Genomic DNA, 14,501 nt, shown 5'->3' with positions numbered 1-14,501 from the left:
AGGTAGGGAGGTTTAATTATACCTCTTTGAAGAAAGTGACCGAATGAAACCCCACCTTTGTTCGTGGGCTATGTTAAAAATATAAATAAATGATGTTATGTTATGTTATGTAATGTTTTAGTCTAAAAATACTATTCTTCTAATCACACCTCGTGTGTCTTGCAGGCTTACTGTCCCACTTAGCTCTTCTTCCTTCGCTTTTCTAAATTCTCTGTTTTTTGCGTGAGTTAGTTTGTCCACATTTTTGTCACTTTATGCACCTCATGCCTACCAAATCATGACATCATATTTATTTTCCTTTTTATTTGGAGAGATTTCTTGTTAGGGTTTTTAAAAAATTACGTTGACAATAAAATTTTAGTATAATGGTTCATTATGAATTTTAAGCAAGTAGGAAGAAGAGGATTCATATCATGTTCATAATGAAATAACCTGTTTTGTCGGAATCCAATTAAAGCTTGTTCAGACTTTGATTTGAGAGTGGATAATGCGATTGATAGACTATATATATGTGCATTGAAGACTAGAAGCTTAAGATTTTAATATATGTTCTGATGCCATAAGAAGATGATAAAAATTAAGCATATTCTCATAGGAACGCGTTTAGAACTTTATATGCCATATGCATGGGCCTTCCCATACCCAACAATAAATATTAAACTTAATATAGGAGGGTGGATGAGATTTGAACTTGTGAGTTTTTTACGATGACTCTAATACCATATTAAAGGATACACTTAATTGTAACTTTAAATTAATGGTTGGAGTCTTGGATTAATTTATATATTCTATCATTATGTTTAAGGTTTATGCACAAATCGATCGAACAAGTATTCTTATACCATACGATATGACTTCTATAGATTGTACTTTAAATGAAGGAATGTATACAAAAATTTTAGCTAATGTATTGGGCCTTAATTTATATATTGTACATGGGCTAATGTTGAAATAATTAGAACAAATTAATATACATTATTTTATTAGTATATGCAAGTTTTTCCATTCTTATTTAACCTACCTATTTAATATCTTCAAAATTATAAATAGGTATTCTTTTTGTTCCTTGAATATTTTGTAAATTATATTGTGATCTGCATAGTTTAGCACTATAAATTATAAAAAATTGTATAATGAAAATACACATTGATCTGACAAACCCAATAAGATCTTACAAAGAACATTTTTCCATGTATACTTCACTAGTAACACATGCATGCATTATACACTCAAATAAGATATACTACGGGCCTGTTCTGATAGACTGAACTGAACTGAATTGAACTTATTGGAGCTGAACTGAACTGAATATTTTTATGAGATAAGGAAATTAAAAACTGAACTGAACTGAACTAAATTGAACTGAAAATAATTTGAAAAGAACATACCCTACATATATGAGTGTAGATAATGCACGGTCAATTTAACAATATAACCTTGCACCATTAAGAGAGGGAAAAAAAAAAAAAAAACTAGGTTTTTACAAGAAAATTTGAATTAATTTGTTAGTTTACCTTATAATTACTTTTCCAAATAACATGCCAACAGGCATGTTGCCCTATGTTACAATGATTAAGTTAAAACAATCATCTTTAAAAAAAAAAAAAAAAAAGTTAAAACAATCAGAGTATGAATTATCAAAGCCAGTCAAATTTTTTTTTTTTTTAAACTTTAATAACATGAATTGTAGATAAGCCGATAATAAAAGAAATTAAGTTTAAAACTATAATACAAGCTCGAAGTTTCCGAAGAAGGGAAATATAAGTTCCTTGTATGCCTATTGGGGACTTGAAGTTGGGGCCTCAATGTCAATGAGAGATGTTTCATTTCACCACTACTAGACACTGAAATTAAGCAATAGGGTCATCAATAGATCATCTACCAACTCATGCATCATAAAAGTAGAGTGATCATTTCTTAATCATCTTGTGCCGGTAAAGTAGCATGTTTACGTTTTGTTAATCTCAACTGATGATTATTAGTTTTAAAATGTACTAAACACTATACCAGAATCAGCAATTTCATGATGCAATGAAATAATGTAGCAGAATTGTATAATCACGTTTTCCAAATTGAATTTTAATTAATTGTGTAATTCTTTTGTTGAACAATGACCTTTCCAAACAACATATGTGACCATGTGAGTGTCATATATTAATAAGAGATGAGAGATTTAAACACTTTATATATAAGGTTAAGAGGCTACTTCTACTATTGCAATGTTTTAATACGGGAAAATTTAACATGCTTGGACTCATGACGTGGACACTATTTAAATGATGGGTGCAGTGTCCAAATTAACTGATAGCTAGAGATTATAGGAATAATTAAACCGATTTAAAGTGTAAAAAAGGAAGTAGAAATTTAGAGGAATCAAAAAGAAAATGCTACAAAACACGGAAAATAACTAAACTATCAATTGTTAATAGTTATTCATGTAAATTTCAATTTTGTAGCGACAATCGATGAAGAAATATTAGAAAGTTCCTATGAAATGACCGTGAATGTATCGTGTACTCTGTATATTGTATATTTGAAGCATAGAGATAATTTATGAGCGGCAAATAATTGATAAACTTCACCGGGGTGAGTACAAGCTCCGCTAGGAGAGAAATTAAACTGACCACACACTTGTCTAACAAGTTCAATTTAAAAATCAATTGTCATACACAGAGTGTCCTACTAATCTTATACATGGTATGTTATTCAGTTGTTCTCTTACAACTTAGCTACGGAGTATATAGGTTATTTTCATTATATTTCTCCTTTATACGTGATTCATGTTTAGACTTGCAATCGAGATAGTTAGATAGGTCACGGACTTTCTAGTTGAACCCTTTCTCCGGACATTTAAGATGAACCATATACTCCCTCTGTTTTTTTTTTTATTTTTAAATTTGCATTAGTTTGACCGGCACAATTGTCGAGACTCAGCTTTGACCATTAATATCTTTAATTGTCCATTAGTAAAAATTATAACAAAATTATATTATGAAACTAGATATTATGACTAATCTAATGATATATTATATAATAATATTTATTTATTTTATAGAGGTGAAAAAATTAAGTCAATCATGGTATGTGAATAGTGCAAAAATCAAAGTGATGCATTAAAAAAAAACGGAGGGAGTAATTAATTCATGAACCACATATGTCTCATGCTAAGCAATCTCGTCAATATGAACTTTCACATGTATTGTGTGGCAATAGAGTTATACAAGATTCAACAATAATCTAGTAGGCAAATAGCCTATTTATACTTCAAAATATCACAAATTTTCATACGTAGCTGTTCACACAGTGTAATCGAGGATACTCAATCGGTTAGGGGCTATTCGATCGATCAAAAAGTGTCCGATCAATATATTTATGTGTGTTAGTTTACAATGTGCATGTTAAAAAATATCCCATGAAAAGATAAACTAAAAAAATAGAAAAAAAAAAGGGAAAAAAAATAGAGAGAGATAGAATGATAATGGGAATGGTAATTATGAGGAGAAGAATAAGAAGTCGCTGTCTGGCTCTGACTCTGAGACTAAATCGACTAACGGAGTCTGTTTCTGTTCCTAATCCTGTTATTGTCTCCTCTTCTTGCCCCCGCGCGTGCACCGTGTAGACCCCACCTCACCCTTTAGTCCCACTCGTTGACCTTTTTTATTCAACTCCTTCTCTACTCTACTCAACCAACGGTAACAACAACTACTACTTCTACTTCTATTATTAGCTTATTAACCAATAGATTAATTGTTGTTAATAATAACTTGATATAAATGGTGTGATGCTTAATTAATTATATGTGTGGTTTACTTGCTTTGAGCAGCCCTCACTGTATATACTTTTTTTTTTACAAAGTGTAATCCATTGGTTTAGTTGTTAACTAACTTGTGTTCGTTTTGGCTTTATTTGGGTTTCAATCAACTTGTAACCTACATATATGTATAGTTGTACCTTTGGTAGTCTTATGGTCTCTTGTTATGTGTAGCAAGCTTGCAATTTGATTTGTTTTGGCAATTTGGTGTGCGGATTAATTAGATTAGTTTTTTAATATGATTGGAAACTTTCTCCCCATATATGTTAGGTTGTTGTGTTTCTCAAACAACCGTCAATTTTTCATTCTTGACGACAATTAAGTATTATTTGAGTAGAAAATAAAGTCGAATGCTAATGATTTATGTCATTTTAAAAATACATGTTGATGACACAAGATGCCTCTCATCGTTCGTACCTTGACCATGACAAAAAGTTCTTCTAAGTGTGTTTGGTTTGGAGGATGATGTTTTCCAAGAAAATTTAATTTCCCTTTTTTGGTTGATAATGGAAGAAATTAAAATAATTTTCTCAAGCATCTAATCTTTTATGGTGAAATACTTTCCTTTAGAATGATATAGAAAACAAAATGCCACAATTTTCGTGTGAGTTTCATCACCTCCACCCTATGTCTCCCCTTCCATACATCCATTTCCTTCTCATTTTCTCACTAATCGATCCATTTAGAAAGGAAAACAAATTTATAGCTGTGTTCTTCACTAAAAAAAATAATATCATTAGAAAAATTTGTTAGAAATTACATTTTATGTTGACTAGCTAATTTGTGAGAAATAACCTTTTAAAAAATACGACACTTTAACATCTTAAAATACTTTTCTTAGACTATACCTTTGCTGCCATTTACTTTTTTACTAGCCAAAACTCCCACAAGAGTGGCACATGAGGTTTCTTTCCCAACCACCATGTTCACCACCCTGATCAAATCCTACCACCATCCGAAAGTCTTTGTAAATGCATAAGCTTCCCAAACAAGATATGTAATTGTTCTATATTATTGATAAAAGAAGAGAGTAATTAAACACATTGTAAAGCCAAGAGATGGTTACTCTTCCTATCAGCTATTATATAATATGGTTTTGGAATTGAATCTCCTTGAACTTAACAAATATCCATGAGTAGATGGAATAATAGCGCGCGGTTAAAACAAATTTTTTTTAAAACCCTTTTTACCACTTAATGTAAGGTTCTTGGCTTCTTGCACAATGAAGTGCAAACTAACGCAGGGTGTAGTATGAATGTAAAGAAGTAAAGATTCGTATGGGTGTATTGTATGGGAGTGTTGCCGTTGTCAAAAAAGGTAAGTTGGAATGTTGATGGATCTTCTAATAATGGAAGTCCAGGCCAGAGGTGTAGTACTAGTCATTGTTTGCCTTGTTGGTATACTAAGAAATAAAGGTGTAAATATTGTACATTTTCTATACTAGTCAAGATGAGAGATTCGGACTAGACAAAATTGGATCGCAATAGTTATCAAACTTTAAATAAAATCACATGTATAAAATGAAAATCATCCTTGTTATAATGAAGAATAGTTGGATACCTTTTTAAGTAAATGAAATAGAACGTGAGACTCTAAATTTTAGTAGTGGGAACTAGGAAGAGCGAAGTATTAATAAAATAGTGATCCTTGGCAAAAAAATAGAAATGGGCAGACTAAATTGTGACTGTTAGAAGATCAACTCAACCAAAATATTAGGTTTGATGGTTGAGACTTATGAATACGCTCGTTGGGGTTGAAGTGTAGATGCAGCATGGACCCTCTTCATACCATACACTTGATATTCTACTTTAAAAGGAGGGTGGATGAGATTTGAACCTATGACATTTGTGTCACGCTAGCTCTTGATACCATGTTAGAGGACCAAGTCAACCAAAAACTTATGCCGATGGTTGAGACTCATGAATATGTTTTATATTCTATCAGTGACAAATACAAAAAGAAAATGAACACACAAAATTGGGAAGGAGGCAGTAAAAAAAGAACATGATTAAGTTGTAGAAATTTAAAATCCCGTTGCGAGTATGATTTTGGTAGTTAAGTGATACAAAAAGACAATGGTTATTTTGAATATTTTTGTAAAAGTAAAATTATTTAGTTAATAAAAATTCATACGAAATTAATCAAAACTAATAAAATACAAAACAATTTGGATAAAATCAAAACTAATAAAATACAAAACAATTTGGATCAAATAACAATGTTCTAACCTAAAAAAATCATAGTCATTGTCATAGTCATTGTATATGAGATATGACATTGTTAGTTAATAGAATTTTTCATGAGTGGATCTTCTTATTTGAGCCATTGTAATTTTTCAATTGTAAAAATTTTGATTTCATTGATTGTAGAGAATGTTGACATAGAGCTAACATATGTTGCTACACAGCACAAACCTTCATCAATAAACTTACTTTCGATGAATAATAATTTTGGCACATTCATTTTGGGAATGCAATTTTTTGCGTTGATTTCACAGGAAGGTGTGCTAAAATCAAGTTTTGTTATTTTACTTTATACTAGCCTTAACCAATTTCTTTGCTACTGTATGATTTTTTCCTACTAATACACATTTTTTAAAAAAGTAATTTATACAAAAACAATAATTTCTGCACAATCACACCCATCATCAATCATCATGGCACATTTACATGTAGCCATAACAAGACCATCTTAAATTTTATCATAAATAAAAAAGGTAAAATAAAGAAAAATAAAAGGTTAAAGGCAGTAACTGGCAGAAAAAGGCAAGAAATAAATTCATGAGATTGAAAGAATATAAGATTAACATCCATTTACACTTTCAAAATTCTGGCCACTTGTATTACCAAGGACACCCAAAAATCATCCCTTTTATTTTTGTGTGTCAGAACCAGAGAAGCACATGAGCATCAATAAGCCTTATGATTAAGCTAGCATAGGAGTATATATTCATGGTATATTATTTAATTATTAATTAATGGCATATAGAATCTTCAACTCTTCTTAGGATATTTTTTTTGTTCGACAAATTCCATGTTACAAGATTTTGGTTTCCCATGATTTTTTAACTATTTTTGACATAAAGTTTTAATGTTAAACCACACCAAACGTAGCTAAACATTGTTTTAACTTTCATGCAACTTGTTATTTATGCAACTTTCGTGTAAGGAAATATATTACTTATATGTTAATATAATTACAACTTTGCCCTATAGCTTTATAAGGTCAATTAGTATTTGGAAATATATTTGGCCAACAAAATAAAGAGATTCAAAATTGTAGTCTAAATAATATTTATGTTGTACGCCTCCTCTACATAAAAAGTGTAGAGAATCTAGTCAAGGTAAGCATCCTTAGGTTTGCTATTTCATTTAATTTTATGTAATTGTATTTTTGAATTAAAAGGACTTAAAGCTCAAAATAACTGAATTATTAAAGTTCAGATGAGAGTCTAATTTTTATTTTTTATATCTTATTGTCTTGCCTCTCGACCTCATACTACTACAACCACTCGCAGTAAAAGCTTGCATTTTAGGTATCTTGTACCACTGCCTGTGTTGTATGTTGATTGAGTCAAAGTGGACTCAACAATAGCAACTTCTTTCGAGTCACTTTCATAACTCAAGAAGGAGAGAGCATATATTAATGAGACATATCGTCAGAGTATAGGACTTGAACAAAACCTCTATCTAACCAGGATGGCATGAGATAAAAAGTATATGATAACATTAGAATGTGTCAAAGAGACAAATTTTGTCATGCATTACTAAAAGATATATAATGAAAACTTAGTTTCGATCTAAATATTCTAGGTACCTATAGACACCCTTATTTAACGACATCTAAAATTGTGCTAATTGTCCCATATACTCATTGCAAATTAAAATTTTGTATTCTTTCATTTTATTTGTGTTCAGAGCCAATTACCGTCACAAGTTAGTTGTTTATATAACACTATTATCGGCATTAGAAACCATTATTAAGTCAAATGAAGGGATAATTATTAACAACTTAAACGGGATATATCTATAAGGTGTCTAGCTACCATCACCAACCTTACTTCAATCTAGCTACTAAAAAAACCATCCATAGAGAAAAATTTAACAACAGCTTTACAGAAGCCAGATTCTTATTTTCTCAATTTAGTACCTCATGATTAGCATCCAAAAAGAATTGCCCTCATGATTAGCTAACTTGGCCAATTTACACAATCTTTTTTTTTTTTTTTTCCTTTTTCTCTTTTACTTTTTGGGACAATTTGTTTCATTTAACCACTTGTATTATAGGGTTAGTTATATTCAATGACTCAAAACAAAAAAAAACTTTATATTTTTGTGGCACCCCTTGATTGACTATAAAGCAAGTGACAACAATCTTCATTAATTAGATAAAACATTGCACTCAATATTTTACCAAAGTCATACAGCTTAAGGATTAGGGTAATTAAGATAACATAATTAAGCTTAAGAAACATCATTAGCTAGCCATCGCTTTTAAATTATTTTTTTTTTTTTTTTACAAAAGTCAGAGAATTTCATTTCAAAATGACCTTTCCTTGTTTTCATGATCACCCTAGAAACCCAAAAAAATAAAATAAAAATAAAAAAACATTGTCAACCACATCCTTCTCAAATGGTATAAAGTCGGTAATATAAATATGTGGTCAGATGTAGCGGTCCATTTTTCATTATTTTCATTTTTATCACCAACCCCTTCAAAAACCTAAGCAAAGTTATTTCCCTTTTAAAAGAGGAAAAATAAAACCTTAGCTTGTATCACTTGTAACACAAGCTTATATTATACAACAAAGTAGAGAAAATAAATAAACCAGTGTCTAAATATTAGATTATGGCTGAAGAATATTGTGGAGGAGCAAATTGGTGGGATTCAACTACATCAACTAATAGAAGTAGATTCGACGGTGGTAGTGGTGGCGGTGGCGGCTCCTCTTCTACTTCCTCTACTACGACGCTTGCCAATAGCGGTGGTGGAGCCGGTTACGGATGGTTAACCGAGGGACCGACGGCAGTGGACACTAAGTTGGACGCTTCTTCGCTTCAGCTCGTGGGGCTTGGTTTGTCCTCTCAAGCCATGGCAGAGTGGAACCAACAACAAACAGCTATACTGTAAGTAGTAATACAACCTTTTTTTTTTTTTTTTTAAACCACCTTATAAAAATTCTCGTCCTTAGTCACATAGACTAAATCCCGAAAATTAAGGAAAATCGTAAATAGTACGGTATACACTAAGTGGAGTCACTTAGAGAATTTTCAAACTTTGTAATTATACATTTGAATTAATTTTTGTCATTTTGTTTGTTTGTTTTTATTTTTGACATAGTAGGAATCCGGAGAAAGCCGAGAATAGCTTTAGGTCCATGCTACAAGAGGGCATGGGCCTAACCACGAACTTCCAGCAAGACACGAGCGGTGGTGGAGGAGGAGGAGTCATGTTCGGAGGAAGTAATTCACCGCAGTTACATCAATGGAGACCGGACAAACTATTTCCGAGTAGTGAAGATTCGAGCACGGATTTCAAACAAATAGGGCGCGGATTTTCCTTAGATAACCAACCACAGTTTTCACCTAATGGTAGCTCAATTGAAAGCACGGTTACTTGCCAAGGACTAACCGCGCCTTCAAGCTTTCAACTCGATAATACTTCATCTTCTAGCTCCGTCTTTGGTAGCCCCTCGAGTATCTTGCAAGGTCTTATGAGTACTGAACAACACAATCAACATCAACAACAACAACAACAACAACAACAATTAAATACGAGCAATTTTCAACAAAATTATTTTGGTATGGGTAGTGTTACGAGTAATGATCATCATCAACAACACTCGCAATTGCCTTCTTCTTGGGCGAAAGTGCCTCAATTCCTTAGAGCTTCTTCTCCTAAGCAGCAACAGCCGCAACAACAACAACAACAACAACAACAACAACAACAACAACAACAACTTCATTTCATCAACAACGCGCCGTATTGGAGTGCTTCAGCTCCGTTAACTGATGTTAGGCCGAATTTCTTTTCGTCGTTGCAAGGTGCCCAATTGCCTACCATACCAACATTTGAAGAGAAACCAAAGGTAATTAAAATGATACTTTACCTTATTAATTAGGGTTTTGACGATTTAACTACTTTTTAATTTAAGGTAAATTTAGTTATTAATAGAATAATGTTTCCTCACTAAAACTACCTTATTAATACTTGGCGGCAGTAATAAGTTAATATTGTCTTGGAAAAATCATCGCTCAGTTATTTAATATCATTTTTTTTTTACCTTACTTTATTTATATTACGACTTGGTAGACAACAATGGAGGTGAGAGATACGAGTTCAATGGCGAAAAAGAATGGTTCCGAGAACAATAATAAACGAGCTAGGAACGATGGTGCTTCATCAACTTTGCCACCATTTAAGGTATTGATTAATCTTAAACTTGTAGAATTAGTAAGATATGTTAGTTGTATGATTAGTTCATAGGACACATTGATGAAAGAGTTGCCTAGCTATAGCTAGGTATATATTGTACGTTATTGATTGATTGTGGGAAAATCTTTTTACCAGGTGAGGAAAGAGAAGATGGGGGACAGAATCACTGCTCTTCAACAATTAGTTTCCCCTTTCGGAAAGGTAAATTTTAATTTTAAAGATGAAATGACTTTCGAAAAAAAAAAAAAAATGAGTACTCTGTATTATACATATATCTTTATTTTAATTGTATTAAGTCAATCTACTTCATCATGTAATAAGTTTGTATACATTATGATAGCATAAAACTACAACTGAACGAGTGTATGATATAGTATGATTACTCGATCACGTTTGATTTTATAAAAGTCAACTTTATAAAAGAGCGAATTATACATGATTTGAAATGACTACACTATCATATACAAGTACATAATATAATACATATATACGTTGTATACATGAATACTCTTGCACGAAATTATTATCCACCTATTTTAGCTAGTCATTATCTCACAATAATAAAGACTAAATTAATAATTAAACTTAGAAATATATACAAATACCAAATATAGGATAAAATTTGCTAGAAATCATGTGGTGCTAAATTTCCCACCGTTTCTTTCAGCTTTAATTTTTTACTTTATAGCAAAAAAAAAAAAGAGCTAAGCATGGCATTGATAGATGATTCATCAAATGTCATTCCTTTGTATTTCGATCAATTTTTTTGGGTCGAAAAAAGCTTACTTTTTAGGCTTTATTTTTTTGTGCACACTAATTAATATTGGTCCATATATGAATCATGGTATATTTCTTTATTTCCTTTTTTATTACCTTTTGCAGACTGATACTGCGTCAGTCCTCTCTGAAGCCATTGAGTACATCAAGTTTCTCCATGAACAAGTCAGTGTAAGTTAATCTTTTTTTTATGAATATAAATGTATAATCTTAATTAATTAGAATAATACAAACTTTTTAGGAAAATAAATAGGTCAAAAAGTGCCATATATTCTAATTTATAATAACATTTCTTTCATGGGTTGAATAACAGGTTTTAAGCAACCCATACTTGAAAAGTGGAGGCTCCTACCAACAACATCAACCGGTATATATTCTCTATATTTTTAATAATAGTTTAATTAAGAAAAAAATATAGAAATATTTGTTTAATTTTTTTGTTTAATGATGATTGCTTTGTAATCATATGTGGGATTATGCCTTAATAATGTAGGGTAACGAAAAGGCGAAGATTGATCCGGATGGTCCGAAACAAGATCTAAGGAGTCGAGGGTTATGTTTAGTACTCGTTTCTAGCACATTTCCTGTAACACATGAGACCACAGTAGATTTTTGGACGCCTACATTTGGAGGAACTTTTAGATGAAAGATAAAGGGATCATTCATAAGAACTTATTCTTGATACGACGGTGAAAAAAAAAGGAGAAATATACAACTCATAGACGGAATTTTCCTATGCAAGTTGAATTCGAGAGAGATTGGTCGATTGATGAGATAAATCGAGCAAATGAAAGGAAGAAAAAGAAGGTGGATTTGATGACGTTATAAGAATGCAGCCATATGAATTGATTGTGTAGTACTAGCAAGGACATTGGAGCATGGAAAGATGGAGGGAAAAATTTGTGAATATGGAAAAAAGGGAAAGGAATATGGCTTTCAATCCAAAGGATAGAAAAAAGGGAGAATGCATGGACCATTTGGATAGCCAAGAAAAAAATAAAAATAAAAAAATCATGGTTATCTTTTGGGACCAAGGTGCAAGCTAAAAGAGCTAGGGCCATGAGAAAATACTCATCATCTTTGTAATAATTGCATGATTATGATTAGTTTTAATTGTTAATTATAGGTAGTGTTGAGGTTGGTAAGAGTTTCACCAACAAAGAATGTTAGAAAAGCATAGGAATTGAAGTTTATAGTATAGGATCGACTAAATTCATCTGTTAGCTTTGGATGAAGATATTAGCACTCCATAGACAGGTCGGAATTCACTCATGCGACAAGAAGATAAGCAACCGAGGAAATAAACTTATAAGTCTTGGAGTGCTAAAATCCTCATGCGATTTGTTTAATTTAAAAGGTAAAACATACTACTTTCTTTTAATTTGTATTGGAAGATTTGAATTTTTTTCAAATACATGCTAATCAGACGTCATTAAACTCCAACTTCTTTTTATTTATGTAGCTTGTAATTTGATGCATGCGCGTATGGTATAACTGGTTATACAACGTTTTATGATGACATACATGATGAAACGAGTTTATAATCATCTAAATTTATTTGTTGTTACATTTTTCTATGAAATAGACTAATTACCTTTAAAATTGCACATGTATGAAATTACTTACTTTGTAACTTATATGATGATCATAGAGATAAAAAGGAGGAAGGGAGAGATATAGGGTGATCGTTTGGAATAATTGAATTCCAGAATAGGAGAGAAAGAGAGTGAATGTGGGGGATGTCATTGGATTGGAAATCTAACTTTTAGATTTGTTTATGTGATAGGGAATATGTTAGTGGGAAGTGCTTAAAAGGGTCCACAATTTCCTACTTTTTGGGATTTATTAATTTTATTAAAATTAAGTTCTTGTAAAATTAGAGAAAATTAGTAAGGAGTAAAGTGTAATTTCCAAAGGAGCCCATCATCATCCATACTTTTGTGCTTTTCATCGAATGGTCACATTGAGGAGCGTCCATTGGAAGGTTTCATTGGAGCAAGAGGCTAATTGAAAAAACAAAGGATTTTTTTACAATCAAAAGTTTTAGTTTGACTTCTCATCTTGGATTACATATTTTTAAAATGTTTTTTGGTGCTAAGGATGGCTAACACAAAAGAAAGTTATATTATCTTCTAGTACAATTAGATTTATTAAAGTGTTTGAAGTTTTGAAGAAAAATAATTTTTGTTTGCTTTGGATCAAGACCTTTGATTATAGAATATCCTACCAAAATAGCATATGCTATATGGTTATAATTAACTGTGAATCGATAGGGGAGTCATGGGGCTATAAATGCTATCTACCGAAGTATGTAACTTTATAAGCTCACAATTCAAGTAAAATTGTGACAATCTAAGATGATGTCTTAGGTCATAGGCTTGTTTATTCATATATAATAGGGTAGATAACATCAATCAATTACAAGTTAAGGACATGTGATCCGATTCTCAAGTGAGTGATTTTAACGTTTAAGTGAAAGATAATTAAGGAGTTGCTGAAGTTATTTGTTAAATATGTAATATGTATGCCTAGTTAAACATATTTTCTTTTTGTGTGAGAAATAACACTATAACTAGGGAGTATAAGTATTTGTATATTGACTATTATCTTAGTGCAAATTTAGATTAATAGGTGTAGTAGACAATGCAACACAAATTTTTGTTCCCTCGTCTATGCATTAATTATTCATAAACCTATTCATTGGGGCCAAATACGCTAATCAAGCACAAAATGTTCCATTATGCAACAAGGCATAATACACAAATTAGCTACACTAAGATACTAGCATGCACACTTGCAGCAACCAACACTAGGGCATAACAGTAATAGCCTTTAGCAATCTTATTTTGCAACGCTTTTCCATATATATACCCTAGATCGATCTTTGTGATTTTCAGTTAAGAATTCACCTACAAAACCCCTATTTTTACATACAATTTAAGCCCTTCAAATCCTACACTAAATGTTATATAACGCTCTAAGCAATTCAAAGGCATGCATGTATAATTTCTATCGTTTTGGTTACCTATCTATTCTTGATACAACGTTAACTTGGATCATTAATAAGATATCTAGTGTGGTTGTTGATGAGTATATAACGTAGATTCCTCCAGAGTGAATCTAATCAACAAAACATACATTTAAAATAGAGAAGTGTACAATAATTTTCTAAGAGGTCCTAGTGTCAAGAGTTTCATTAATTCTTGGAGAAAATTTGTTTCTATAACCTTGCACCTCCAAAGTTTTACTCATGAGTAAGAAAATCCATGTAATGGAGATGAGTCTATAGATTGATTAAAGGGAGTTTTAATCTTGGGATCATCCTAAAGTGACTATATCAATCTACTTATTGTCCCTTATGTTTACTTTGTATTGTGGAATACTAGAACCTTATATGGAGTATCTATTTGTTCGGCTAATAAAACTAAATGCTCTTGTATATGAGCCAAGAGATCAGTAGTAATCTTATATAAAATAT

At 31.5% G+C, this 14,501-nt stretch overlaps 1 protein-coding gene across 2 annotated transcripts; it reads left to right on the top strand.

Moving 5' to 3' along the window:
• The first annotated feature begins 8,529 nt into the window (after positions 1–8,529).
• Positions 8,530–12,460, top strand: LOC145576819 (transcription factor bHLH123-like). Of its 2 annotated transcripts, none has more exons than XM_081634525.1 (7): positions 8,530–8,937; positions 9,152–9,899; positions 10,124–10,234; positions 10,382–10,447; positions 11,129–11,188; positions 11,337–11,390; positions 11,517–12,460. In XM_081634525.1, exons 1-7 carry the CDS (start codon positions 8,660–8,662, stop codon positions 11,667–11,669), a joined length of 1,470 nt encoding a protein of 489 aa, XP_081490651.1. In that variant the 5' UTR covers positions 8,530–8,659; the 3' UTR covers positions 11,670–12,460. The 2 variants fall into 2 exon arrangements, with proteins under 2 accessions (XP_081490651.1, XP_081490650.1); XM_081634524.1 differs by having other exon boundaries at positions 11,129–11,194.
• The last annotated feature ends 2,041 nt before the right edge of the window (positions 12,461–14,501 follow it).

This window comes from Chenopodium album, chromosome 13, assembly GCF_948465745.1.
Source record: "Chenopodium album chromosome 13, dcCheAlbu1.1, whole genome shotgun sequence".
Classification (NCBI taxonomy): Eukaryota; Viridiplantae; Streptophyta; class Magnoliopsida; order Caryophyllales; family Amaranthaceae; genus Chenopodium; species Chenopodium album.
This window is presented reverse-complemented; position numbering and strand designations above follow the sequence as displayed.

Coding starts and splice junctions, on each gene's coding strand:
- LOC145576819 (XM_081634524.1), top strand. CDS start 8,660: ATGGCTGAAGAATATTGTGGAGGAGCAAATTGGTGGGATTCAACTACA. Junction 11,195..11,336: donor TTCTCCATGAACAAGTCAGT/GTAAGTTAATCT, acceptor GTTGAATAACAG/GTTTTAAGCAACCCATACTT. Junction 11,391..11,516: donor CCTACCAACAACATCAACCG/GTATATATTCTC, acceptor TTAATAATGTAG/GGTAACGAAAAGGCGAAGAT.